Genomic DNA, 26,043 nt, shown 5'->3' with positions numbered 1-26,043 from the left:
CAAATCCCGGCCCCGTCTGTGTGGAGTTTGCATGTTCTCCCGGCACTCCGGTTTCCTCCCACATCCCAAAAACATGCGTGGTAGGTTGATTGAAGACTCTAAATTGCCCGTAGGTGTGAACTTGAGTGCGAATGGTTGTTTGTCTCTATGTGCCCTCCGACTAGCTGGTGACCGGTTCAGGATCTACCCCGCCTCCTGCCCGAAGATAGCTGGGATAGGCTCCAGCAGCCCGCGACCCGAGTGAGGATAAGCTGTAAAGGAAATGGATGGATGGATGGATGGATGGATGGGTGGATTATAAAACTTGACACTGAGGGACAAGAATAGTCAATCAGAAAGTGTAGTGACAGGATGGGTGATCAAATAGTCTGTCAATCATTTGCACACAGGGACACACGCAGCCTCTCGCAAATGGAGACTATTGGCTGGATTATTTAACTCCGGTTAGGAGCAAAAGTTTTTAAAAAGGAATTGTTTCTCAACTTCACATCAAGGTAAAGATAACTGTATATAACAGTGGCGTATGTCCTATATGCAGACGGCTGCATGGCTGAGCTTGGAAAACCACTGCGTATGTCATGTCACTGTTCTCACAGAGTCGTCAGGTAAATTGACAATCTCCCTTATATATTTTTTATTGATTTTACATTCCAAAAGATACGACATCAAACTGATAAGATTTCGTGGAATGTTGCGTGCCCGTGGTCCACCCCGAGGTAAACTCTGAGGCAGCCAGGTGAGCACAACGAACCGGTCTCTTCAGTTCTATTTTGATGTCCAAGTTTAGTGAGCTGAAGGTGTTTCTTTGGGCAGTGACGCAAGGCAGCAGAGACAGGGTCAGGGGCGCCGACTGAAATGAGGCCTTTAATTAATTGAACAATTACTTAATAAAATGAACAAAGTTATTTTACCAACATTGTTCTGTTTTGTTATTCAAATAAATCAATTACCAAACAATTTATTTGTATTAAACACTGTTAGTTGGCCAGAATAAAGAACGTAGCAGGCCTATGTGGCCAGTAGGCCATACTTTGCCCCACCCAGGAATCATAAAAAGCAGAGGAAATACAAATTTTCTCATTATGGCAGTTCATTAGTGATACTTGAATCCAGTACAATAAATAATAACAGCTTTGATTGGCATTGTCAGAGCAAGACATTTATTTTTACTTGTCACTGATTGAGTAGGGCAGGGGTTCGTATATGTAAAGTGTGGACCGCCATGCTCTTCTTTAATTCAGCTCACTGAGTAGTTACTTTATCAAGAGTCCTGCAATATTTGTCACTTTAATTCAGCCATTATTTTTTTTAAAAAGTGAATTTATTTCATGAAATAATTGGTTAGTTGATTTATTGTAAATAATCAAATAAAACCTAAAATAAACTATTGTGTGTACATATATTTTTTGTTTATTAAATAATTGGTGGTTGATTAATTAAATCAATTACAGTGTAAATACCTCATTAAACAAAGATAATCTATTTTAAAATTCAAATATGGTCCTGAAGCACAAAACTTTGCCCACCCCTGGCAATGGTACATGAGACTGACTTCCGTGTAGTAGTGCACGCGTTCCGTGACTCCAAACTCCCCGCGACCCTGACCAGAATAAACGCTATCGACAATGGCTAGATGTATATTCTTTTCCCTGGATTGCAGGAGTTGAGTTGTCCGTTTCAGAAGAGTCCATTCTACTGGGCTGCGACCCCCCCCCCCCCCCCCCCCCCCCCCTAGATTCAGTGCACTTGGTTTGTCCCACCGGGCTTCCTCCATTTGCAGCCTTGTCTGTTTGACCCGCTTCCCCTCGGTTGACAGGCAGCTGTCACACAGCCAACATGTTGTCCCGTTCCCGGTGTCTCTCCAGGAATTTTGGTCGCTCCCTGTCTGCGATCCGCCAGGTAGGCCAAAAGGCACAAATGCGACAGGAGGACGACACTCTCGGTTTGAAACACTTTGGGCGTGCGCTGGTTTAGCCTCTGTCATCGCTAGCATTAGCCTCACCACTAGGCCACGGAACAGGCCGTAACATTGTGAGCCAAGGACAGTATGACACTTTGCGATTTAAGTATTCCGGGTCCTCTCTGGTGCGCGTCAAAACAGAACACGAATGTTGTCTGTATCGCCCTAAATGGTTTTCATCCTTAAAACGTAACTGTAGCGTTGGAGTTAAACTTTGTATCGCTAGCTAGCAGTGACATGCTAACTTAAATGTTATTAGTGACTGTAGGTTGCACTAGCTTAACTTGACAAACGTATCTGGAGATGCGTCCAATATAGTTTTTCATTATGAATCTCGATGTTTCGAAAGTAGAAGTAGAAAGCCCGGTAGAATATAATATAATTGATTAGGTTTGAATGAACTTGAGTATTTTAGCTGCTTATTTCTGTGGACAAACGTTTGGTGGTCTCACACGGGTAAACCATACAGTACATGTATGCGTTTGCCCACGAGACGGATTGTGTCAGCAGGACCATCGTCTCACGCCTTACTGTTGACCCAGGGTGCCATTCCTGCCGTTGACTCTCATTGCTTTGTAGGTAGACTCACAACTGTCAAATCTAATCAATGCTGGAACTTGTTACTTTCACATGCACTTACAATATTAAATTTTGTCTGTCTTTGTACAGTGAAGTTAGGGACCAAGAACGAATCTCCCATTACAAATGGTATCACTTTTAATTCTCTTATTTTAAAGTTTAAAAAAAAACTGTAAATGTACTGCAAACTACTATCCAAAAACATTTTCCGTTCATGCTCATCTTACAACATTGCTTAACTTATTGGTAAAGAGATTTGATTTTGGAAAAATTACCAATGCAAAATAACAATTGTAAAGCAATGACGAGACCACCGCAGTTTGTTAACTTGAGCGTTTTAATAGTCACTCAGCAGAGCAAAAACACACGTTCAGGGAAGTCTCTCTCTAACTACGGATAAAATGTCTGGCTAAATTTAGCTACTCCTGCACATGCAAAGTTGACCTGTATTACTTGAACATACCTGCTTGACACCAATTTCTATGTTCCTATTAGACGGACGTTTGCGTCAACTTGTGGAATTAGGGCAACCCAGAAAGAGCACAAAACTATGCGGATAGGTGTGAATAGTTGTTTTTCAGTGAATAGTTGTTAGTTATGTTTAATGGAAAAATTTGCACAAATATATTCACCTACTCACAAATGGGCGAGTCTTCACTGTACACTGTTGTTTTACCATGTCGTGTTTTTTTGTAGGGAAATAATGTGTTGACTCGCAGAGGCGCAGCAGGTATGCGTGAAGTCCATATCTGTGCTTCTTGGTGTTGTTGCTGCTGTCAAATTATTGATGTCTCTTTGTCCTTTTCTCCGCAGCTATATCAAGTAGCTACCCTTTCACTCTCAGAAACACTGTGTAAGAGCACAAACTGACTTTGAAAACCACACTGTTTGGAAAAGCAAAAAGCTTTGCCCCTACAGCATTTGAGTAAATAATTGCATCTACTAGTATACGATTGTTGTATAGTGCTTTTACTGTTTTCAGAAGAGCTTCCCCTATGGGGACTGCAATCCCATTACAAATATAATAGTTCTCAAACAAACTTCACATACCTATTGATTGAAATTACTTAGAATTGTAGTGACTGTGTGTAATTTTATGCATGAGTAACAGTTGAACTTATAAGTATTTAATACACAGTGTAATATTATTTTCCCTCCTAAAGAAAATCTGATCCACGCTCCAGTGTCTTCCAAATCCAATACTTCAGGACCTCTTTTGCCTACAGTATGTCTTATTATGTTATATATTATGTATGCATATAAATGTATTTATATACAGGTACAACTGAAAAAAGAGAGATAATATTATGAAAAAAGTTCAATATTTTTTGTCAGCCATTTCAGAATTAAAACTGTTATTTTATATTAATGCATTACACATGCACACAAGGACAAAAATTTTGATACCCCTCTGTTCACAGAGCCCACAGTGGTCACAGAAATAATTTGAATCTGACAAAAGTAATAAATAAAACAAAATTTAGTTAAATTGAATATGAAACTTAACCAATGAAAATCAGACACTGAATTGTGTTTTTTTTGCATTTGTATTTTTAAAAACACTCACGAAACAGGCCTGGACTAAAATGATGGTACCCGGAGAAAAGATAACAACATTATTTGACCATAAGGACCTGTTCAAACAAGGTGTTCTCTAATTAGCATCACAGGTGTCTTGAAACTTGTAATCAGTCAGTCGGCCTATTTAAAGTGTGACAAGTAATCCTTGTGCTTTTTGGTGATATTGTGTGTATCACACTCAAGAGGAGTGTGATACACTTCCAGAGGAAGCAAATGTGAGAGTTGTCTCAGGAAATTAGAAAGAACATTAAAGACAAGCTTGTTAAAGGTAAAGGCTATAAGACCATCTCCAAGCAGCTTGATGTTTCTTTGACCAGAGTTGCTCATATTATACAGAAATTTAAGATCCACAGGACTGTAGCCAACCTCCATGGACATAGCCACAGGAAGAAAATTGATGACAAATTGAAGAGACGGATAATACGAATAGTAACAAAAGAGCCCAGAACAATCGTCAAAGAAATTAAAGGTGAACTCCAAGGTCAAGGTACATCACTGTCAGATCACACCATCTGTCGTTGTTTGAGCAAAAGTGGATGGGAGATGACCAAGGAGGACACCACCGTTGAAAACAAATCATGAAAAAGCGAGACTGGAATTTGACAAACTGTATGTTGTTAAGCCAATAAGCTTCAGGGAGAATGTCCTATGGACAGACGAGACAAAACTGGAACTTTTTGGCAAGGCACATCAGCTCGATGTACACAGATGCAAAAATTAAGCATACTAAGAAAAGAACACTCCCTACTGTGAAACATGGAGCGCTGTTATGTTCTAGGGCTTTGCTGCATCTGGCACTGGGTGTCCTGAGTCTGTGCAGGGTGCAATGAAATCTCAAGACTATCAAGGTATTCTAGAGACAAATACTGTATGCTGTCCAGTGTTAGAAAGATTGGTCTCAGTCACAGGTCATGGGTCTTGCAACAGGATAATAACCCAAAACGCACATAAAAACACCCAAGAACGGCTAAGAGCAAAACATTGGACAATTCTGAAGTGGTCTTCTATGAGCCCTGGTCTAAATCTATTTAACGTCTGTGGAAGGACCTGCAACATAGTGTCTGGAGAAAGCACTTTTCAAGCCTGGGACAACTGGAGCAGTGTGCTCATGAAGAGTTGGCCTAAATTGCAGCTGAGAAGTGCAGAAGTCTCATTGAATGTTACAAAAATCGTTGAACTGCAGTATTTGCATCAAAAGGTTGTGCAACAAAATATTAAGATAAAGGAACCATACTTTTTGTCCAGGCCTGTTTCATGAGTTTATTTAAAATATTTCATCAGTCAAAATCAGTCTTTTTAAAAAAAAAAAAAAAAAATTTCATTAAATGTTTTATGTATTACTTTTGTCAGATTCAAGTTATTTCTCTGACCACTGTGCGTTTTTTTTTTTTTTTTTTTTTTTATTTAACTTTTTCACGATATTCAAATTGTTTTAGTTGTACCAGTACTGGATGTGAATATGCATCGCTTAATTACAACATTGTGTGAAAATTTTCTGGAGTTCAATTAAAAAAGTGCAAGTACAGATTCACTGCAATCAGTGAAATATTTTATGTAATTTTGATGATTATAGCTTAATGATAGACAAGTGGTTAGTATATCTGCCTCACAGTTCTGAGGTCGGGGATCAAGTCCGGACTTCAGCCTTCCTGTGTTGTTTACATGTTCTCCCTGCGCTTGTGTGGGTTTTCGCCTATTACTGTGGCTTCCACCCACATTCCAAAAATGCCTGCTTCGTTAATTGACGACTCTAAACTTTCCTTTGGTGTGAGTGGTGGTTTATCTATTTGTGCCCTGCGATTGGCTGGCGCACATTGCAGGCTGTACCCCACCTCTTGCCCAAAGTTAGCTGGGATAGGCTCCAGCTTACCCACAACACTAATGAGGAGAAGCACTATAGAAAATAGATGGATGAGTAGCTTACAAGCAAATGAAAACCCCAAATTCAACATTTCAAGGAATTAGAATTTTACCGGTAGATAAACAATCAAAATGGAAATGTTCTTTCTAAAATGGATTTGTTGAATCTGAGTTTCCCTTTTTGAATTGAATTACTGATGAAAATCTATTTTTCTACAATATTTATGAGATGCACCTGTATAATACATAGACACACCTACTGTACATACACATGCAATTGCATTCTTGCACAATGTACAACCTGAACTGGATTTAGAACTGCATTTCTAATCTTCTCTTTGTGACGAAGGAGATGAAGTCCTTACCATTAAGACTCCTGCCTTTGCGGAGTCTGTTACAGAGGGGGACGTGAGGTGGGAAAAAGGTAAAAAAAAAAAAAAGATCCTTAGGTCAGTACTTGCTTTTGATGTGGGCCATGTGGAGTTACCATTTTGATCTTGAAACAAACATTTTTTTACAGCTGTGGGGGACACTGTTTCAGAGGATGAGGTGGTGTGTGAAATTGAGACTGATAAGGTATGTACATGTCATAACGACCACTGGTAGCAAGTAAAAGCCCACCAATCAACAGCATTTATTATCGTTGTGACAGTTTAATCAAACCTTCATACAGCATATTTATCATATAAACATATACTTGCTTAAAATTGTGTTGATGCCCTAGTAGTATGGGAATAGTTGCATTTTTTCCAAATAAAGGTTTGACAGTACCTTAAAACATCATTGTCTTTTTTTTTTTCTCCACTAGACATCCGTGCAGGTTCCGTCTCCCTCTTCTGGAGTGATCGTGGAGTTTTTGGTTCCTGATGGAGGGAAAGTCGAGGGAGGAACGCCTCTCTTCAAACTTCGAAAAGGCCGTGGGTAGTTCTTAATAGAATAGCTTCGTTGTCACTAATATACAGTGCAGTGTTGTGGTGGGAGGAATAATCAATTATTCATTTTAAATTGATACTACATTTCAATAATCTTTTATTAAATAATGTAGTTCTGGCGGAATATGTAAGTGCAGCAAGTACTGGATTTTCAATGTGCCGCACATAGTGGGAAAGAGCGAAAGGGCTGTGTCATGTCATACCATTCACGATAATATCAATCCTTTTTTATATGATACAAAAAAATTTTTTATGTCGTTATATGAGTCTCTGCTTCAGATGATTTGGTAATTTGAACCGAAAGGGAGCGACTTAAAAGTCCCTGTTGGTTTTGCAAAATAATTTTTGATTGTTTAATAATGTGATATATTGTTTTATAAAGTACATATGTATGGCAACCTTGATTTATTTAAAAAAAAAAAAAAAAAGCCATCTGAGTGATTACGTCTCACTTAGATTGAACTTGGGTGGATAAAAACAAGTATGATTGAGACCTCCCGTGTAAATCACTCACTCGTTTCTCAGCTTCTCCTCTTGGCTCCTCTCGCTAGCAGAATGAATACGTTTCAGTCCGTCAAATGCATCATGTGATACAAACCCGAAACCAGCTGAACTTGAAAATATGACATTTATCTCAAGTTTGCTCTGTATATGCGGTGTAATGCACATTTGCTTTGTTATTGATGCAAGATATGTGAATTGATTTGTTTGCGATGTAATTGAAAAACACACAGTTTTAATCATGGAACTATTGGTCATGACTATTTTAAAAGTAATAAGTATTTGGAACCAATTGTACTACTGAAGTGTTATTCAAGTGTCAGTTTCTCTTTTACCTTTTAGCTGCCGCTCCTCAAGCTGCAGAAGCCCCGAAAGCTGAGGCCCCGACCGCAGCAGCTCCTTCACCACCTTCTGCTCCCCCACCTTCACCTCCCCCACCCTCAGCTGTTGGCCCCATTCCCACCACGATGCCCCCTGTGCCACCTGTGCCATCACATGCTATGGACGCCAAACCAGGTTCGGGGCTCGTGTTATGTGAGGACTGCCTCACAATTCCTGACCCTCTAGAATACATGATTAATAATTCTTTGGCTATGTGGCCAACGGCTCCATATACTTAAGTGATGCTCACTGTCTCTTTGTGTCTTTTTCACAGTGTCAGCCATCAAGCCTACCACACCGGCAGCTCCTGTGGATGGAGGAGCGAAAGTAGCCCGCACAGAGAGCAGGGTAAACAGCTAAACATATTGGGAGCTAATTTTGATGGCTAATGATTGAGTAAGGCAGAGTGAGAATTGTTTGCTAAGGCTTATAATTCTGTCTCTAAATTAGGTAAAGATGAACCGCATGAGACTGAGAATTGCCCAAAGGCTGAAGGAAGCGCAGAACACTTGCGCAATGTTGACTACCTTTAATGAAATTGACATGAGGTAAGCTATATCCATCATTCTTTTACATCATGGTTGGGTAAAATATGGCATGGGTGCCAGATCAGTCTCATTGCTGTGTGAAAGCTCGAACAACAGTGCAAGCAGACACGTTAGCCCCAGCATCCACCATCCATTCACAAATTGTGGCGTAACTCGCCCGGCGCTGCCTCCTAGTCTTAGTAAAGATGTGTTCGCCATCTGTCATCCATGGGTCCCACGCCGCTCACTTCACTTTGAACGCCCTGTTTACACGGATGTCCAGCGGTTCATCAAGCCTCCCGCAATGATGGCAAGCCCCGAGTTATTGCACTCAGTCGAATGGTGACTGTAGAGACGCTTCTCCTGGCTGTTCTTTGGAAGACCAACTCGGGGCATCTCGCCTTGTTTCCGTGTTTTTTTTGTTTGTTTTTTTTTTTCCGCGGAAACTCAGCTTCGTCTTCTTGACTTGGCGAAGCTCGTTTTCCTGCTTCCTCCACTTGCGAACCATGGATTCGTTGATCTTGAATTCTCTCGCGGCTCTTCGATTCCCATGTTCCTCCACGTAACTGATAGCTTGCAGTTTAAACTGTGCTTCGTTAGCGTGTCTCTTCGTTAGTGACATTTTCGGAGGTCTTTAGCCAAACCAATGTTGTTTTGCACAATGCACACCCCGGAAATGCTCCCAGTCAGTTAAGCGGTTAAAAAAAAAAAAAAAAAAAAAAAACACCCCAGCGCTATATACTTACTGGGGGCGTGGCTTTAGCATCCTACTTCACGCACCCTTCCCTCAGCCACGTCCGCTTTTCATCTGTGTAAGCAGCGTGTCGCTAAAAAAAAAAAAAAAATGTCAAGCAGAGTGCTCATCACATCTTTTATAGATTTTGGAACTCGGTGCACACATAAGGCGCACCGCATTATAAGGCGCCCCGTCCATTTTGGAGTGCGTCTTATGGTCGTGAAAATAGGGTACATATAAACAAACAACCATTCGCACTCGCATTCACACCTGTGGGCAATTTATTCTTCATGTAAGCTCCATACACACAAATAATTAAGTTTTGCTGTTTTGCGCTGTCTGCGATTGGCTGGCAACCAGTTCAGGGTGTACCCCGCCTCTCGCCCAGAGTCACCTGGGATAGGCTCCATCACACCCCGTGACCCGAGTGAGGATCAGCGGTGTGGAAAATGGATGAATGGATGTTTTGCTCTAATTTGAAGCATTTTTTTGTTTTGTTTTGTTTTTTTAAACCAGATTTTCTATTGACTATAATAAATCCTTTCCTCAATTTGACTTTATTTACAAAAAAAAATAAACATTTCCGCCTATGAAAGCCCTCCCCATCTGGCTGTTTTTTAAATAATCAAATGTATCCCAAGAGTAGCCCACCCCTACTTTATTTTTCATATGCTCTTCTAGTAGCAAATATGCAAGTATTTCAACCATATTTCTAGGTGCTAGTGCCCTATTTACTGTCTGTAAGTGCAAATGATACAAACACAAGTGGTCATAGATTGGAATCTGCCCAATAGAAATAGCTTTTTGAAACCGGATCCCCATCTGAAACACCGGAATGTAAATATTTGGTCAGAATTACATCTAAAACAAAGATAAGAAATGTTAAAATGGGCTTTATTAATTTAAAAGGAAATGTTATTGTCTGCCCTCGCCCCTGGTGCTCAAGAGGAAACTGACGATTTCTTTCATCCGCAAATGTGAGGTGTCAGCTTTCGGCTATTGAAGCTTTTCCATGTATCCTAATCGGATTGATATTGACGGTCTGGAGAAAGACTTCCCAGGCTCGGGCTCATCTGGAGCCGAAGGAGACGGTCAAAGCACGAGGCAGCAGCATCTACGTGGGCCCGCAGAGACCTGCGCCCTGAGTGCAAGGGCAGCCTCCACCGATATGGGCTTTTATGACAGCCCAATAAGATTTAAACGCTCTAGAAAGAGAAGATTTTTATCGCTTCTTCTCTTCTTTCTCACATAGTCAGTGTCTTGGGAGGGGCTAATTATGTTAGCAGAGAAACCCTAGAGCTTTACAGACAGGAAAACAAACAATTAAAAAGAAAGATAAAAGTGAAAAATGACTAAAGGTAAAATGATTAGCAGGCCAATCGCAATAGCTTACCAAAGGGCTATTATCTTGTTTTAAAGCTTAAAGGTTTTTTAATTTTTGCACGTTCTAACTGGCAAATACTGGCAAGAAACAGTCAATCATTAGCACGCATTTCCTGAAGAATTCAAGATTAGATGTTTGCTGGGATGTGTAATCTGTCAAGTGCATTATAAAATTGTTTAGCCTACAAACAAAGACCAAAACTATACATCCAGGCTTGAAGTTTAATCTTTTGTTATCAAGGCTTTAAAAGTAATTACGTTTTGCATTCGAAATTGTCACAAGCAAGAATTGTAAAATCTTAGTCTTCTGTGCTTGAAGCAAGATGGGTAACACTACTACTACTCCCCTTTATTTTGAAACGGCATGCTTGCAGGTGCATCTCAATAAATTAGAAAATACTGGTGACATGTTTTGTTTTTTAATATCAGTAGTTCCGTTTAAAAAAAAATTCAAATTTAAACAAACACAAGACAAATTTCAACCGTCTATAAAAATAATGTAATTTCTTAAAATGCTGAATTTCAGGTTTTTCTTTGCTGTAAACTGTAATCATCCAAAGTATAAAATAAATAAATAAATGACATGTATTCCATTCTGTATGTTGTGAATCTTTGAGTTTGCAAGCTTGTAGATATGTCATGTTCCTGAAAATCTTGAAAACATGTTTTGCAAGTACTTACAGAGGGCTTTAAATGTGACCTTGTGTAGGGTTTAAAGATGGATGGGCTTTGCTCATGTGTGACCTTTCCTTGCATTCACCCTGCAGCAACATCTCTGAGATGAGGAAGACCTACAAAGACGCCTTCCTGAAGAAGCACAACATCAAGTTGGGCTTCATGTCTGCGTTCGTGAAGGCGTCCGCCTACGCTCTGACTGACCAACCTGCTGTCAATGCTGGTATAGACTTCACCACACAAGACTGCCTGGCATCACGCTATGGTTTTATTTGACTCAGTGTATCCTGTCAAGTTGCCTTTCAGTGTCGAACCTCAAAACCATCACTGACTTCCACCAAATGTATTTACTGCATTTTTACAATGCTGACCCACTTAAAGCGACCACAGTGAAGTATTGGTGGTCTGCAAGGTTTTTCTTTTGGGTGTTTTTTTTTTTTCATGATAGTCTAAGACAGTTTTCACATTTATACGTACATGTAAACCATATTTGTTCAGGTGTGTGCTACCTTTTGTTTTCCCAGTCATTGATGACACAACCAAAGAGATTGTGTACAGGGACTACGTAGACATCAGTGTGGCTGTGGCCACGCCAAAGGTAAGCCCAGTGGTGTGTGTGTGTGTGTGTGTGTGTGCGTGTGCGTGCGTGCGTGCGCGCGTGTGTGTGCGTGCGTAATCTTCATAGGAAGTGTTCAACAGCACGCTTGGCAAAAATCCTCATGTGACTTCTCCTTCAGGGTCTGGTTGTTCCGGTAATCAGGAATGTTGAAGGGATGAATTTTGCTGACATTGAGAAGACCATCAATATGTTGGGCGAAAAGGTTTGTATTTAATAAAAAAATCTCTTGCATAAGTATAGTGATTAGCAAGTCTTCCTCATGGGTCTGAGGATCAGGGTTTGAATTAGGGCTGCACAATATTTTGTTTGAGCATTGTCATCGCGATGTACGTGTGCGCAATAGTCACATTGCTGGGTCTACCGCTATCTTGGTGTTTTGGGATATACATTGAATCAACTAATTTTAAAATTGACCAGCAATGGGACCTGTTTGGACATGCTAGTAGAAAGAATGTACGCCTGGTAAATTTTCTATTTGGTCTTCAGATTGACACTAAGCAGGCACACGGCAGCTGTGTGACTGTGCGAGGTGCGTTCACGGACACTGCATAAATGGGATGGAATGTGTTCTTTTGTAATACAGTACATAATTGTAAAAATTGATTCCTAGGAAAATTATTATTTGTATCAGAATGGTTTAATTAAAACACTTTACAATTACACTGTGATGATATGGAATGTATTTCTTTTGTAATATAAGAGTAGATAAATTATTTAGTTGATTTAGTCAGCCAGAGCTGTGAGGAAGGCAAAGTTATTAATGTCCTTTCATCATCATTCCTGTCATACTGCGTTGCGTGTTTTGGTTTCCACATTAAGGACAAAAGTCCTGTTTTTCTTTTAATTCCACATTTAAAAAATAAATAAATAAAAAATAACACCAAGCAAGAAATTTTTCCTCATGTTTTTGAGATTGTAGGGTGAAACCTGCAGGTGGCTACTAGTGTGGACTGAATGGGTGGAAACAATGGGGAAATTAAATGCCAGTATTTTGAGGGTAATAGCCCATCAGCAGCATATTAAAAAAATCAACTACGAACTAGTTCGTTTTTGGACTGGTGAACTTAGTTCAACATTTTGAATTATGAACTATAAACTGTAAACTAGTTATTTTTTGGAACTATGAACTGAACTTTGAACTATTTCATGTAGAAACCAACACTTATCCTATTTTATTTCAGATCACAATATATATCGCAGGTTTAAAAAAAATAAAACATTTGAAGTCATTTTTTTCCAATATCGTGGAGCCCCAGTCTGAATCTTGGCTTTGGCCTTCCCGTATGGACTTTGCATGTTCTCCCCTGCGCTTGCTTCAGTAGCGTCACAAGTGGAGGTTCCGAAACCTTTCATTAGGTGCAATATCCCTGACTACTACGAAAACTACTTCCCATAATAGTAATGTATTTTTCTAGATTAAAAAAAACATAATGTAATTTCAAGTAATATAGTAACAATTCTACTTATGCCCCGTGAATAAATATGAATTAGTTACAGCAGCAAATAGCATGAATCGTGCTTGTTTGCTCCACTTTCTGCTTTGTGTCGAGGTCCATATTATGAAACGTATCACACTAATGATTCGCATGTAAACATTTCTTTTAAATGTTGTCAGCTTAGTACAGACTGCTCTTGTTTTTGTTCGGAAAGTGGACATGGTTCTGCTGCTGCTCAGTGCAGGTGTGGATCTATTTGAAAAATCTGACTTTTTTGCTTACCGTTTTTTTATAAATATATACAAAAACAATATAATTGGCTAGCAATGATTGATTTTAGCATGTTAAATTAATTAAAGGTGGAAAATGTCAAAGTGGCCCTTGCATCCTCATTTTTTTCACAGAAGGAAACATTTGTACACCCTTGCTCAACATAAAAGTTGATCTTCTATATGTGGCCTGTGATTAGCTGGCGACCAGTCCAGGGTCTACCCTGCCTCTCAGCCAAAGTAAACTGGAATAGGCTCCAGCTTGCCTGTAAACCTAATGAGGATAAATAGTATGGTAAATGGATGCATGATGTTGCATAACAGGGAACATTATGAAGATTGCGTCACTATGGTAATACAGCTCCATAGTTCATTTGAAGTGTCAAAGTGTCTGTGATTATCTGTTTGCAGGCCCGCAAGAACGAGCTGGCTGTGGAAGACATGGATGGAGGAACCTTCACCATCAGCAACGGCGGCGTGTTCGGCTCCATGTTCGGCACACCCATCATCAACCCGCCTCAATCTGCTATTTTAGGCATGCACGGCATATTTGACAGGCCTGTGGCAGTCGCTGGCAAGGTTTGTGTTCTCCACATGGAACTTCAGTTTCTCAATATGTGCAAAAAAAAAGTTATTTGCGTTAAATAGACATTCACTAGCCACTCCAGGTACATCTCATGAATTTAAAAAGTTAATAATTTTGAGGAGTTCAAATTAAAAAGTAAAACTCAGTAGATTCAGTACACACTTAAAATATTGATGTATTTTTTAAAAATCATTTTAATTATAGCTTTACGGCTAACAAAAACCCAAATTGACCATCTCAAGAAATCAGAATATTATGTAAGCAACAATTTAAATGATTTTTTAATAGAGAAATCTGGTGTGTTTAATCTGTATAATTAGGGATTTCACTTTTTGAATTGAACTGAAGATTTCTACAATATTGAAACGTATCGAGATGCACTTGTAGTTGGAATCACAGCACTATGTCAAAGGCAGGTTGGATTCACTTTTGGAGCTATATGTATAGTATCACATAAATATTACTACCGGTCGGTAACTTGTCATTGTGATGTCTTGCAGTTCTACAGCTCCAAATGTTCACCGAAACTACCCATTATCTTTTTAAAAGCCATTTATTATACAACCCATCTAAATTGAATGCTTAGGTGTACTTAATATTGTGGCAGGTGAGTGTATGTGTTTAGGGTAGCATGAAGCCTTTCAGGGCATCCATCTTTGAAGTAAAAGCAGCACTGCACGTTCTGCAGTGCCATAAAGCGCCACAAGGTGGAGCCCTATTCTACGTTAGGATGAAGTTCTACACAGTTGCATGTAAGCTGTATTTATACTAGAGGGAGGTTAAAAAATGGAACTAGAGAGTTGAGTATAAAACTTTTAACTGGTCATTTTAACACAGAATACATAAAGACAGCTCGTCATGTGAGTGGAGTGTAGATTTTGTGTTTTATTTTACTTGATTTTTTGTTGTTGTGGACGAACAGGTGGAGATCCGTCCCATGATGTACATCGCTCTGACGTACGATCATCGCCTCGTTGACGGAAGAGAGGCCGTCACCTTCCTGCGGAAGATCAAGTCCGTGGTGGAGGACCCCAGGGTGCTGCTCCTCGACATGTGAGTTCCTCTTCAGCTCCAGACCCGACCAACTGAACCGCCTTCCACGACCAGTGGCAATACCTACCTGGTGGACGTTACTCAAAAACACAACTGATTAACTCTAAAACACAGATTTATTTTAGTTTTTTTTTTGGGGGGGGGGGGGGGGGGGTACACAGTTGGGTTGTGCAATATCAGTTTGGCAGTGATATAAGGGTTTGGTACTGTCTGAGGATTTCCTGCGTTCTGGTGTTTAGATCAAATAGTATATTCAATCATGTATGTTCTCCATATGTAATTTTCTACATACAACATGTTCAACTTAATGTGGGATGGCAAATCTAGAGTCAACGTGCAGGCTGACGGAACAATATGGATGCATTCAGACCAAGGAACACAATGTTATGTCCAAAGCTAAGAACTCTAATTAGAAAATTGATGCTGTTTCACAACAATGTGGAACATTCTCTTTATGCTCTGGTAGAATATTTAAGAAAAAGTGTTTTAATAAAAAGCTACATTACTTGACTTGGTGTATGTTTATTTAAGGTCTCTTACCGTCTCAGTGGGCTATAATGAGACAAAACATTTAATGGAAAGTTGCAGTTTAATTCATGACTGAAGTAAAACACATCATACTACTTGGGTATGTAGTGTATGAATTGAAGCTGCTAACATGTTTGAATATATTTTCCAGTTTGACTTGATATGCACGTGCAGCTTTATCAGCACAATTACATTCATGGTTAACCCTACAAAAAGTTTTTTTTCTTCGGTTTTAGGAAGACTTAATATAGTGTGAGTTGTTTGAGTCTACCTATCAAGAATCCTTTTCGGTATGTGTTTTACATAACTTTTTCTAACCACCCGGAGATCTTTAAAGAGACAGTCAGATGGTGCGGCGATGGCAGTATTCTGTTGAGTGTGAAATGCATTGTCTCATTTTCTCCACAGTGTATAGTATCATGACCGGTGGCCTAAAAGATTGTCAAACGTTAACCAATGTCATGCATGGTGATAATGGTAGATGAGCACGAAGATAAAAAAGTCATGAATATCAAAAATCGAATACTTTTACGTATACGCTGTTGATGGAAATTTATGTTTGTTACTTTTCTTGTGAGTCAATTTTCTTTGGGAAGTACACAGTGCATCACGGAGACCTCGGTGCAGCGGGGTCTGCCCCGCTTAGCAGCTCAGAGCCTTCCAGGAGACGCTGCTGAAGAAGGGATGACACTTGATGTCGCTCACACCTCCACCGCCACACCCCAGGCGATAGCCAGCGTCAAACTGAAGCAACTGTGGAAGCAGAAGCAGAGGCCTTGTCTACTCCAGTGATTCAGACATTAGTGTGCCGTGGAAAATTCGCCAAACTCATTTCATTGGTCTGAGTCACAGAAAGGCATAGAAGTAGGCGTTCTTGAAAATGTATTGGTCGTTTCATGAGTCAAACACCTGTTGTGAATTTTGTTGTTCAGTTCCTTGTTAAAGAACAGAAAGTTGTGCAAAAAAAAAGTACTGAAGCACTGAACAGCTTAGTAGTTAACAGTTTAGAGAAGCATCAAATTAAGTTCACCTGTAAAGTTTATAGTGCTTTTTAGGTTCATCCTGAAATTTCACCAGTATACTGTATAATTTTTGTGAGGTTTTGTTTGGTGGTGTGCCTTGATATTTTTGTAAAATGTGTGCCTTGGATCAATAATGATTGGGGACCACTAGTCTAATGTATATGTTGCTTTGGCGGCTTCATGTCATAGAGCAATATCATCATAAAAGAAGTGTGTTTTCCACACCTCAGTAAGCAGGGATGCAGCTGCGGTACTCAGGTGGTCGGGGATGAGCAGCTGAGTGTGGGAGTTGATTCCTGCCGGGTGGAGTTGCCATAGTGGCTAAAGGCACAAAGAGCAAGTATGTGCATGAAAAAGGGGTCCAATACAAGAACTGTATCAAAATGTTGGCATTTTCAATTTCAAGGATAATGGCATTTCAAATGAAGAGAGTGCATAGTCAGTGCATTCATTCAAATGAAGGGTTGTGGAGATGTTCCAGTTGACTTTTGACCCTCCCCAGCCCCTCCCCTCAAAAGTTTTGAAGAGCTCAAATTAAGTACACCCGTAAAGGTAATAGTGCATCTCAGATCCATTCTGAAATTTCACCCGAAAGCTGAATATCCCTCACTTTGTGAGTAGTTTGTGTGTGTGCATCACTTACCATTCCTGTGAGAAGTTCAAACAGCAGGGCCCCCAGACTCCACCAATCACAAGCTTCTGTAATTCTAGACACTCCACCAATTTCTGGTGACAAAAGCAGCCATTTAATGCTTGTAATGACTACATCTCTATACATACAGTGTTGGGGAGTAACTAATAACAGGATTATGTCATTTACTGTATTTACAAAATGTATGCAGTTATAATCCATTAAATTAAGAATATGTGTAATTCAATTACAGTTGCTTTCGGAACATGATTACAATTTTAGTACATTTGAAAAAAAAATAGCTGCAAAAAGCTCTGCTTTTTTTCATAGCACATCCTCCTTTTAAAGCACATGCTTGGGATTGGCTTTCTGGTCATGTACCATTTTGCTGTAGTCTCAAACATGACATCTTTTTCAAAATATGACCTTCAAGTGCCACCTTCCAAAACAATTATCTATGCTTTCAATCCACTTTTAAGAAGAAATATCCAAGGGTCCTGTTAATGGATTCATTCAAAATTAAGTAATCAAATATAATGGAGCTACCTGGCGCACAGTACATGTGTTCCATGGCATCGCAGTTGATTTCCGACTGAACCTCGCTCCATTGTCCAAAAAAAGTCAAGCAGACCTTTCCTGTATAAATATAAAGCAATATATTTTCAACCAAGTCAAACTTCCTGCATGCAGTCGTCTGCATGGCACTCACCGTTGCTGGTGAACAGAACGTTTTTGGGGTTGAGGTCACGACATAAGATGCCCTGCTGATGAAGGCTCTCAAGGGCCAGCAGGATCTGGGCCCCCCACACACGCACTTCAGATTCGGGGAGCCCCCAGCAGGTCTGGCGGCTGGACTTATCTGAGGATTTGAGCGCTATACGAGGTATGTGGCACCATCCATCCACCTCAATGATCTGGTCATCTCCTTGCCCGTCTATCGTCACCGGTGAGTCCTCGGTCTTCTTTTGGGCTCCGAGGAGGCGAGGGGAGTACCAGCTAGAAAAGAGTCCCTCTGTGGGTGGGGCCACATTTCCTGGACTGAGTAGTTCACAGGCTTCTTCAACACCGGCGCTCATGTCGACTGGACTTGTTTCCCTTGCAGATAAAGGCCAAGAGCTTCCCGAGGTGGTCCGTGCTTCCCAGTGGTCTGAGAACACAACTTGGTCTGTGCTCCTAAGGACCACCAGTCCATTTCGTTCCTCTGATGTGGGACTGCTGATGGCCTGCTTGGCGTCCAAGTTTGTAACCTCGTAAGCTGCACTTAGAATGGATCCCTGGTGAAAGCCAGAGGCAACCCAAGACGCCCTTCCGTGAATTTGTGTTTGGCAATGGAGAGGAAGATGCAAAATGGCCGGAGAGGAACTTAAAATGTGACTTCTAGTGTTGGGAAATTCCGTTTTTATACACAAGGTCTGTTTTGAATGAGGTGCCGTCTTCAAGTCGCTGTCAGTAACAACTGCATAGGCGTTTATTTGATCACCTTTAAGTGCCGGATCTGCAGCCTTCCAAGCTACTTCAAAGGCAGAGCTGCACTCTATTAGTCCAGTTCCAGCTTTGCTCTCATTGGGTTCTGACATGACGTCCAGAGCTTGACTGATACGAGCACAAGACAGAGGAAGAGTGGGCTTGTCCTGAGTTTGAGATGAGTGCAAACACAAAGTCGGAGCTGGTGGATGAATGCGAGCGCTGACCTGCGTTCTTGTGGGTCCCGAAAGCAAAGTCACACGGTCGAGGTCAGTGTCGAACGATGCAGCCGAGCGGGAGTTCTGCAAGCAGCCCGTCTCCTCGATGTAGGAGTGAGTCCCGCAACTCTCCAGACGCCGCTGGGTCTCGTCCCAGGACTGCGGGTCGTCCACATCCGGGCTCTCGTCACTCAGTTTCTGAGGGCCGCTTTCCATGCTGACGCCCCGCTGGTAGTCCGTGCAGATCGTAGGTGAGGTGTAGCTGCTCTTCATCTTGATGTTGTGCTGGCCAGATGTGATGCAGTCTGGGTGTTCTTTGGCTCCCTCTTTCCTCAGCTTGTGAAGTTTGGAGAAGAGCTTCCCACCTTGAAAAAAAAAAACCAAAAATAAAACACACATAGGACTTGAAGTTCCTGTGTAAATTAGTGAACCGCCTCGGCATCAGTTTTGGGAAGATTACTTTGGAAATGTAGTTACTTACAATTACATGTTACCCTGTTGAAAATTTAGTAGTAGTGTAACTATAAAGTCCAAAATTATAAGATGACACCGTTCAAAAGTCATGGGTTCTTTTTGTGTTGAAGTGTCACTATGAGTCAACCTTTTAAAGTGGCTCTAAGCAGATATCTGTGTTTTGTTTCTAAATACAAATATATTTGAAGATAAGTGTTTAAAACATATGCAAAGGCTTTTAACAATATAAGTGCTGAAGTGTTGAGATATAGTGAGCATTTTCACCGTTTGAATTTTCCTGATTTTGTGGGTGAGGCTAAAACACTGCCCTGTGACATCACAGAGCTGGGGCGTATACTTTCCAGCGTGAGTTCCCTCCCCCACTATATAATGACAACGTGACGTCATTTCATTTGGCTGCTCAGTTGAGTGTCAGCTGTGCTTAGCTTCCATAACAAGGCCCATTTACCACTCCAGTGTGCAGTTAGCAAGCTAACGATGGCTACACCCTGAAAATGCGTCTTTGCTGCATACCTCAATTTACAGAACAGATCGGTGACGTTTTTTTAAACTCTCAAAAAATGAGGAAATAAAAAAAGCAATGGATTGACTTTTTGAAGACACACGCGGATGGCGAGCTGAACCTCAACACCACCAGCCGACTCTGCAGTGCGCATTTTACGACGGATAGTTTTGTAAGCTTTCACTAAAAACAACATGGCTTTGTGGGTAACTCGATACGAGTGAATGGAGCTGTGCTGAGTGTTTAACTCATTCACTGCCAGCCTTCCCAGTTAACATGGATATTTGACTTAGAAAGCCGTCAATGGCAGCAGTGAATGTGTTAACTAACTGGGCTTCCTCCTACCATCCCGGTGTCATCAGGTGCCATGTTCGGCTGTGACTTTATGTCATCAGCAACGAGGGTTAAGATGACATGCGCTTATTTTTATGATTATAGTCCACAATAATCATTAAATTTTAAAGTTGAGACTCCTTAACGTGATTTTACATTGTATAAGCTATCACCCCCTCGGTATGTTTGATTCCTTTTGGCGCATCCATTTGACACCCACACACCGTCGGAGAAGCTGAGAGGTGGCACTTATTATTCAAGTTTTGAAACCTGATTTTATACACTTTGCGATTTGTTTTATTCATTCAAATTTGGCAGGCTTGTTAACATTACTCTTCTCTGTAGTGTGTTGTATTTACATACCATTTTTTTTGGGCCTGCCACTTTAAAATCTCAGACAAACAAATAGATTTCACCAAAAGGGGGCACTTCCAGGTCATATTTGGAAAATGGCAGAGAGAGCCAATCACAAGCGTCAGCTTTAGAACGAGGAAGTGATATGAAAGAAAAATCGGGGCTTTTGTGGATATTTTTCAAATGTAACAAATTGTAATTATGGAAATTTCCAAAAGCAACTGTAATTTATTACAATTACATATATTTTGTAATTAAATTACACAATCTCGTTGCATGTAATTAGTTACTCCCCAATACTGCTCGCCATTCGTAAATTCACCTATTCACAGATTTTTTTTCTTCTTACCCTATTCTTGGTTATTTGCTGAAACTTGCCATAGCAATAAAAAGATGCAAATGACCCAATGATTTTTTTTTTTTTTTTTTTTTTATAGATGCGAGCCATCGTTTGGCATGTATTTTCTTGTTTTTTGTCTTGTGAGGAAAAGTTTTAGATACGAGTGCTTTATGGTGGCAGTGAACTCAGCTTGGCTCAATTCACAATAAGTAGTAGTTTGGCATTGTGAACAAATTTTCAAAAAAGAAGCTTCAAGTTGTTTACTGGCACTCCCAGTTAGTTTACTGTCTAACTAAATAATAATAAATAAAACAGATAATTAGTTGTGTATATTCAAACATCTCCACAACTTTGCCTAGAAAGGCCTCCGCTAGCTTAATGCTATAACACTTAAAGTAAAACGTCACAGAAAGGTTTACAAATAGTGATAGTGTTATAACGCTTGCACCAAACAACAACTAATGTAGACAGACAATATAACAATACTCATAGGCATATATTCTGTACCCTCTATGAAAAACAACTAATATCCCTGCAGATTATGGGGTCACTTACAGTAGGTGAATGAAACGGAAACTTCTTGGTGTGTCTGCATGATTCTAATATAATGCAGCCAAGTGGTGCACACCAGAAAGATGCACAAACGTTTGAATTCTTGACATTCTACTTAATTATATTATTACTATATGTCAAAGTAAAATAATATTTTTTAAAAACTCGGGAAAAAATATATATAGATTAGAAGCATTTCCATTTGTTTAAGTGGGGAAATATGATTTGAAATACGACTGTTTTGAGTTAAGAACGTGGTCATGGAACAAATTCAACTTTTATCTCAAGGCACTACTGTATTCATCATTAATTTTCTGAGCCGCTTATCCTCACAAGGGTCGCAGGAGCGCTGGAGCCAATCCCAGCTATCATGTTGAAGAGAATTGAGTAGTTTCATGCAGACAAATGTAATGCTTTGCCACCATCTTGTGGCCTCTATGGGCCTTTATAAACCTTGGGGCCTTAATTACTTGCGGATTTTCACTATTCGCAGTTCGGTCTCTCCTGTGAGTAGCAAGGAAACACTATACTGAAATCCTACAAGTTTTAAGATGCCCTTTTGTCCTGTATTTTTCTTACCTTTGACATGTTCAAGATGGAGGTAAACCGTGTCCTCGCTGACGTAATACCTCAGCAGCTTTACCATGTACGGCACTCCCTGAGGAATGATAGTCGGCTGCTCCCTGCTTTCCCAACTGGATTTCATCAGACTCTGCAAAAATAAATGTAAGACATAGTGTAAGCTTCTCTGAAAGGAAAACATGACTTACTGTTGTTGTCTTAAAAACCAGTGGTGGGAAGTACCAAAGTAAAAATACTTGTTAACTATACTTCTGCTTTAGTACTGCTTTAGTGTTTGAAGAGATTTGTCTGATTTTGCCTTTATACAGTGTATCAAAACTTTGGATTTAATTCTCTTTTCCTCCCTGGCTGCCAGACCTTCACTGCATCATACTTCATTTGTCAATATTTATTGCGCTTGGTGCTTTCACTTTTGTCTTTGGCAAGTAAAAAGCACACACTCTTGCGTTGAGATCAGTCTACTAAGTTGGCCAGTGAAGGATTTGTTTGCTTTCAAAAAGTATTGAGTATTTTGTAACTTGCAGTAAAAGAACTACAGTGGTGATTGAAATAAGAAAGAATGACAACCAGAACATGGAGAAAAATCAAGACTACAGTATTCTGGAAAATAAATAGCCTCATGAATGTCCACAAAAGGTAAATCGAGGCAGTGGACTTGGGTTGGTTGTCGATGTTTCACATTGAATGTAAAAAGCTTCTTTCGTTCTAAGTCTTAGTTGTAGCATTCCCCTGTTTATGTCACTGGTGGGTGTGTCCCCTAGGGGTGGTCACATAGGGAACTCCATACCTGAGATTTAGAACTGAAGAAACCTTAACATCTTCAACAACCGATAAGAGTCCAGTTGCCTCGATTCCACTTTTACACATTACCATTACCTGGATGACTGACATTCTATGCAGATACCCTTATGAATGGAAATAAAGAAGGTTTAAACCAGATGAAAATGACTGGTAACTGTAGTAGGAAAGGAACAGCTAATGATCCAAAGCATACCACATCATGTGACAAACATGCAAAAGGCTGAAGGCCAAGTCATTACACAGAGCTTGCTTTTCACTCGCTGAGGACAAATATGAAGGCAACTAGACCCAACAAGTGCAGGTGGCTGCAGCCTGGCAAAACATTTATTACTCTACCTCTGTTGTAATAAATAAACAAACACTCACCTTTACAACAAATGTCTCTTTATTAACCATGCTTTGGACAACTAGCACCTATGGAAAGAAACAAAACAAGTATTGATAGCTCAACAATACAAGGATTTCAAAGTTGAACATGCTTTTCCATCAACGGAAGCGCCGCTGATTCGTTTACCTTGTCACTTACGCCCACCACCTTACACATCTCCAGATCTTCCACAGGAGAACTCAAGTGTCTTACCGGACGGAATCTCAGACTGCTGTAGCCCTGGTAATACAGAGAAATACAGCTGCTAGCCTATGCCCATCACAGGGCACCATCAATGTTTACATTATTCGCCACATTTTAAGTCAATAAGGCATCATCATGATCATTTGTAAAACTCTGGGTGTGGACGAGACTCTACCACGTAAAAGGGATAGAGTGCTGTACTTTTGAAACGATCGTCATATCGTCATGGTCATACCCCTAAATGAGAGTTCCCTTTGCCGAGGTTGTCCTGCAGGTGCGTTATGAAGATTTCCTCAGCCCTCTTCAAATACTGGGTTGTCTTTCTCTTCACAGCTTCCCGACGCTCCTTGTTCGGGTCCACTGTAAGACAAACTCTCTCAGACCACTGTGTGTATTTGTCTAAAAAAATAGAACAAGACAATAATGGAACTTTTGATTTGTAACTTCCTGTGTTTATTCTGGTCCAATATGTTCCCGTCACATGTCCTGTGCTGCACAAATATCATATTTAATGTATCACACAGCTATGGATTGATAGTATAATAAAAATGCACAAATGCAGATAAGTGCATTTACTCTGTGATTGGGTCAACGTTTAGGTACAGTATCAGAATGTCATAGGTTTGGACGCGCATGCTCATGGTACGGAATTAAATGGTGTTTCCAAACTTTTGACTGGTGCTAATACTTGCCTCACTATTGGGAAGAATGTCATCTACTAGCCAATCAGCTAAGAAAATATGACAATAATAATGGAATATATTGTATAGATAGTAACAGCAGAATATTATGAAGTAGAAGTGACAAAAAAAGGATCCTCTTACACTGGACCCCATTCAGCAGTAAATCCACCCCATTCTTATAATAACTGAAAGCTGCTTCATAGTCCTCGTTGACCTCACTGTCCACCGCCATGTGAATCTGCTTGGCTGCCTCCACCAAGTAATCACGCTTCGCCATCCTCACCTTGTTTCAGACCTGTCAAGGTCCACTCGGGCCTGGGCACAGTATCAGAAGGAGTACAATCCAATACAAGTACAATATGCAGTTTTCAAACCGCGAACAAGATATAAATGTAGCCCCCGCCCTTGCCCCCTTACGTCTCTGCCCAAAGAACTGCCCCAAGTTCACTAAACTTGACAAAAAAAGATCCAGAAGGACAACGGTACGTCGTGCTCTCCTGACCGCCCGCAAGCACACAACGTTACATGAAATATATATTTTGGGGAATGTACAATACAAGAGGTGATTAACTTACCTGATGAACCGGTGAGAATGGTGATGTAATGTATGTGGTGGTTTTCCAAGCTCAGCCATGTTAACGTCTCAGCTCAGAAATTATTGTCTCGAGAGATAGAGCTGTCCAATTCCTTCTTTTTAAATTTTGTTGCTAACCGCAGTGAAATAATTCAGCCAAGAAACTATAATAGTCACATTTGAGAGAGGCTGCGGTGCGTCCTCCCGAGGCTTCGTGTGTGGTGAGCGTGTGCAAATGCCTACTGTCTCTACAGCCTCCGATAGGATATTTTTGTCACGCCGTGCCAAGTTAAGTGCCAAATAATAATTCAAATTAAATTAGATGCATTAGGTGGGGCCAGAATTAGTGATATTTTTAAAAGATCATTTTAATAATATTCTGTTGTCAGGTCATACAGACAATTTTAACATACAGTAAATGACAAAAAGTGTTGTTTTCTTTTGTTGAAAATTGCAAACTATACTTAAACTAAGTCAGTACTGATTAGCAAGATGTTATCTATTTTTGTTCCATTAAACCTGAAAGAGGAAGTGAATGTTAAGTTTTTCAAAAGTGAGTCAGTTTACTTGGAGGCTCACCTTTGCTTCCCGGTCTCATGAAAAGCAGGACACATCTGTGCTCGGGGTCACTGGGCTCATTGTGGTTCTTCCCCCAGTGACTTTGAGCTTTAGGCCTCTGTGACAGAGCATGATGGTCTGGAAAAGTGGAAGCAAAGAGTTAACCTTCATTTGTACAGACAGAAAGTGAATGGAAAAAAAATAAATCTGGCCTGCTATTTTTTATGTAAGGACAGATGCAACATGTTATAAAAAAAAATATCCAAAATGTTTCATCACCACAGTGTCATGAAGTCTTTCTAACCACAATGTCAGCGTTTTTCACTTTACAGTACACCGATAAATTCAACTATGCTCTTTATCTTTAGTAAAACAAAAGCTTCTTATAATATATCCAAGCAAAACATGAGGGCAATATCTAAACTGACAATCAATTGCATCATGGACATTTGATTATGGTAACATATAGCATTCTTTTCCTCTTAATTCTGCCAAACACAAGCATCACATCCTTTTAGCAGGAGGTGACATCGTCATCTACTCAACGTGCACTGAACAATAGTCAGTATTTAAAAATTCTCCCGTGACAATAAACACTACAAACACCACATAAAAACATTGATAATGCACAGATAAACCCGGTATACCTTAAGTGATGAGGCCGACCGTGTGCCTTAGCAGCATCAGCATCAACCAGCACACAACACACTCCTCTGAGGAGCAGCGGAGGTGGAGGGACCGCAGGCCCGGCCACTGATTGGCTGTGTGTGATGTCACG

General features: G+C 40.3%; 2 protein-coding genes across 2 annotated transcripts; one reads left to right on the top strand and one right to left on the bottom strand.

The window, feature by feature from the left end:
- The first annotated feature begins 1,772 nt into the window (after positions 1-1,772).
- dlst (dihydrolipoamide S-succinyltransferase) lies at positions 1,773-15,588 on the top strand. The gene is made up of 15 exons (XM_061695738.1): positions 1,773-1,899; positions 3,236-3,269; positions 3,353-3,392; positions 3,703-3,764; positions 6,330-6,404; positions 6,501-6,556; positions 6,789-6,897; positions 7,756-7,929; positions 8,069-8,142; positions 8,245-8,342; positions 11,208-11,338; positions 11,640-11,713; positions 11,853-11,936; positions 13,851-14,018; positions 14,948-15,588. Exons 1-15 carry the CDS (start codon positions 1,837-1,839, stop codon positions 15,080-15,082), a joined length of 1,377 nt encoding a protein of 458 aa, XP_061551722.1. The 5' UTR covers positions 1,773-1,836; the 3' UTR covers positions 15,083-15,588.
- Positions 15,218-25,970, bottom strand: rps6kl1 (ribosomal protein S6 kinase-like 1). The gene is made up of 12 exons (XM_061695737.1): positions 25,913-25,970; positions 25,287-25,403; positions 24,275-24,448; positions 23,686-23,810; positions 23,394-23,486; positions 23,246-23,293; positions 22,076-22,208; positions 17,969-19,306; positions 17,806-17,895; positions 17,272-17,354; positions 16,854-16,949; positions 15,218-16,359 (listed from the first exon to the last, which is right to left on the bottom strand). Exons 3-12 carry the CDS (start codon positions 24,408-24,410, stop codon positions 16,249-16,251), a joined length of 2,253 nt encoding a protein of 750 aa, XP_061551721.1. The 5' UTR covers positions 24,411-24,448; positions 25,287-25,403; positions 25,913-25,970; the 3' UTR covers positions 15,218-16,248.
- Between the last annotated feature and the right edge of the window lie 73 nt (positions 25,971-26,043).

Source organism: Phycodurus eques, chromosome 14, assembly GCF_024500275.1.
Source record: "Phycodurus eques isolate BA_2022a chromosome 14, UOR_Pequ_1.1, whole genome shotgun sequence".
NCBI classification, from domain to species: Eukaryota; Metazoa; Chordata; class Actinopteri; order Syngnathiformes; family Syngnathidae; genus Phycodurus; species Phycodurus eques.
The sequence above is the reverse complement of the archived record's forward strand: the minus strand, read 5'-3'. Positions and strand labels throughout refer to the sequence as shown.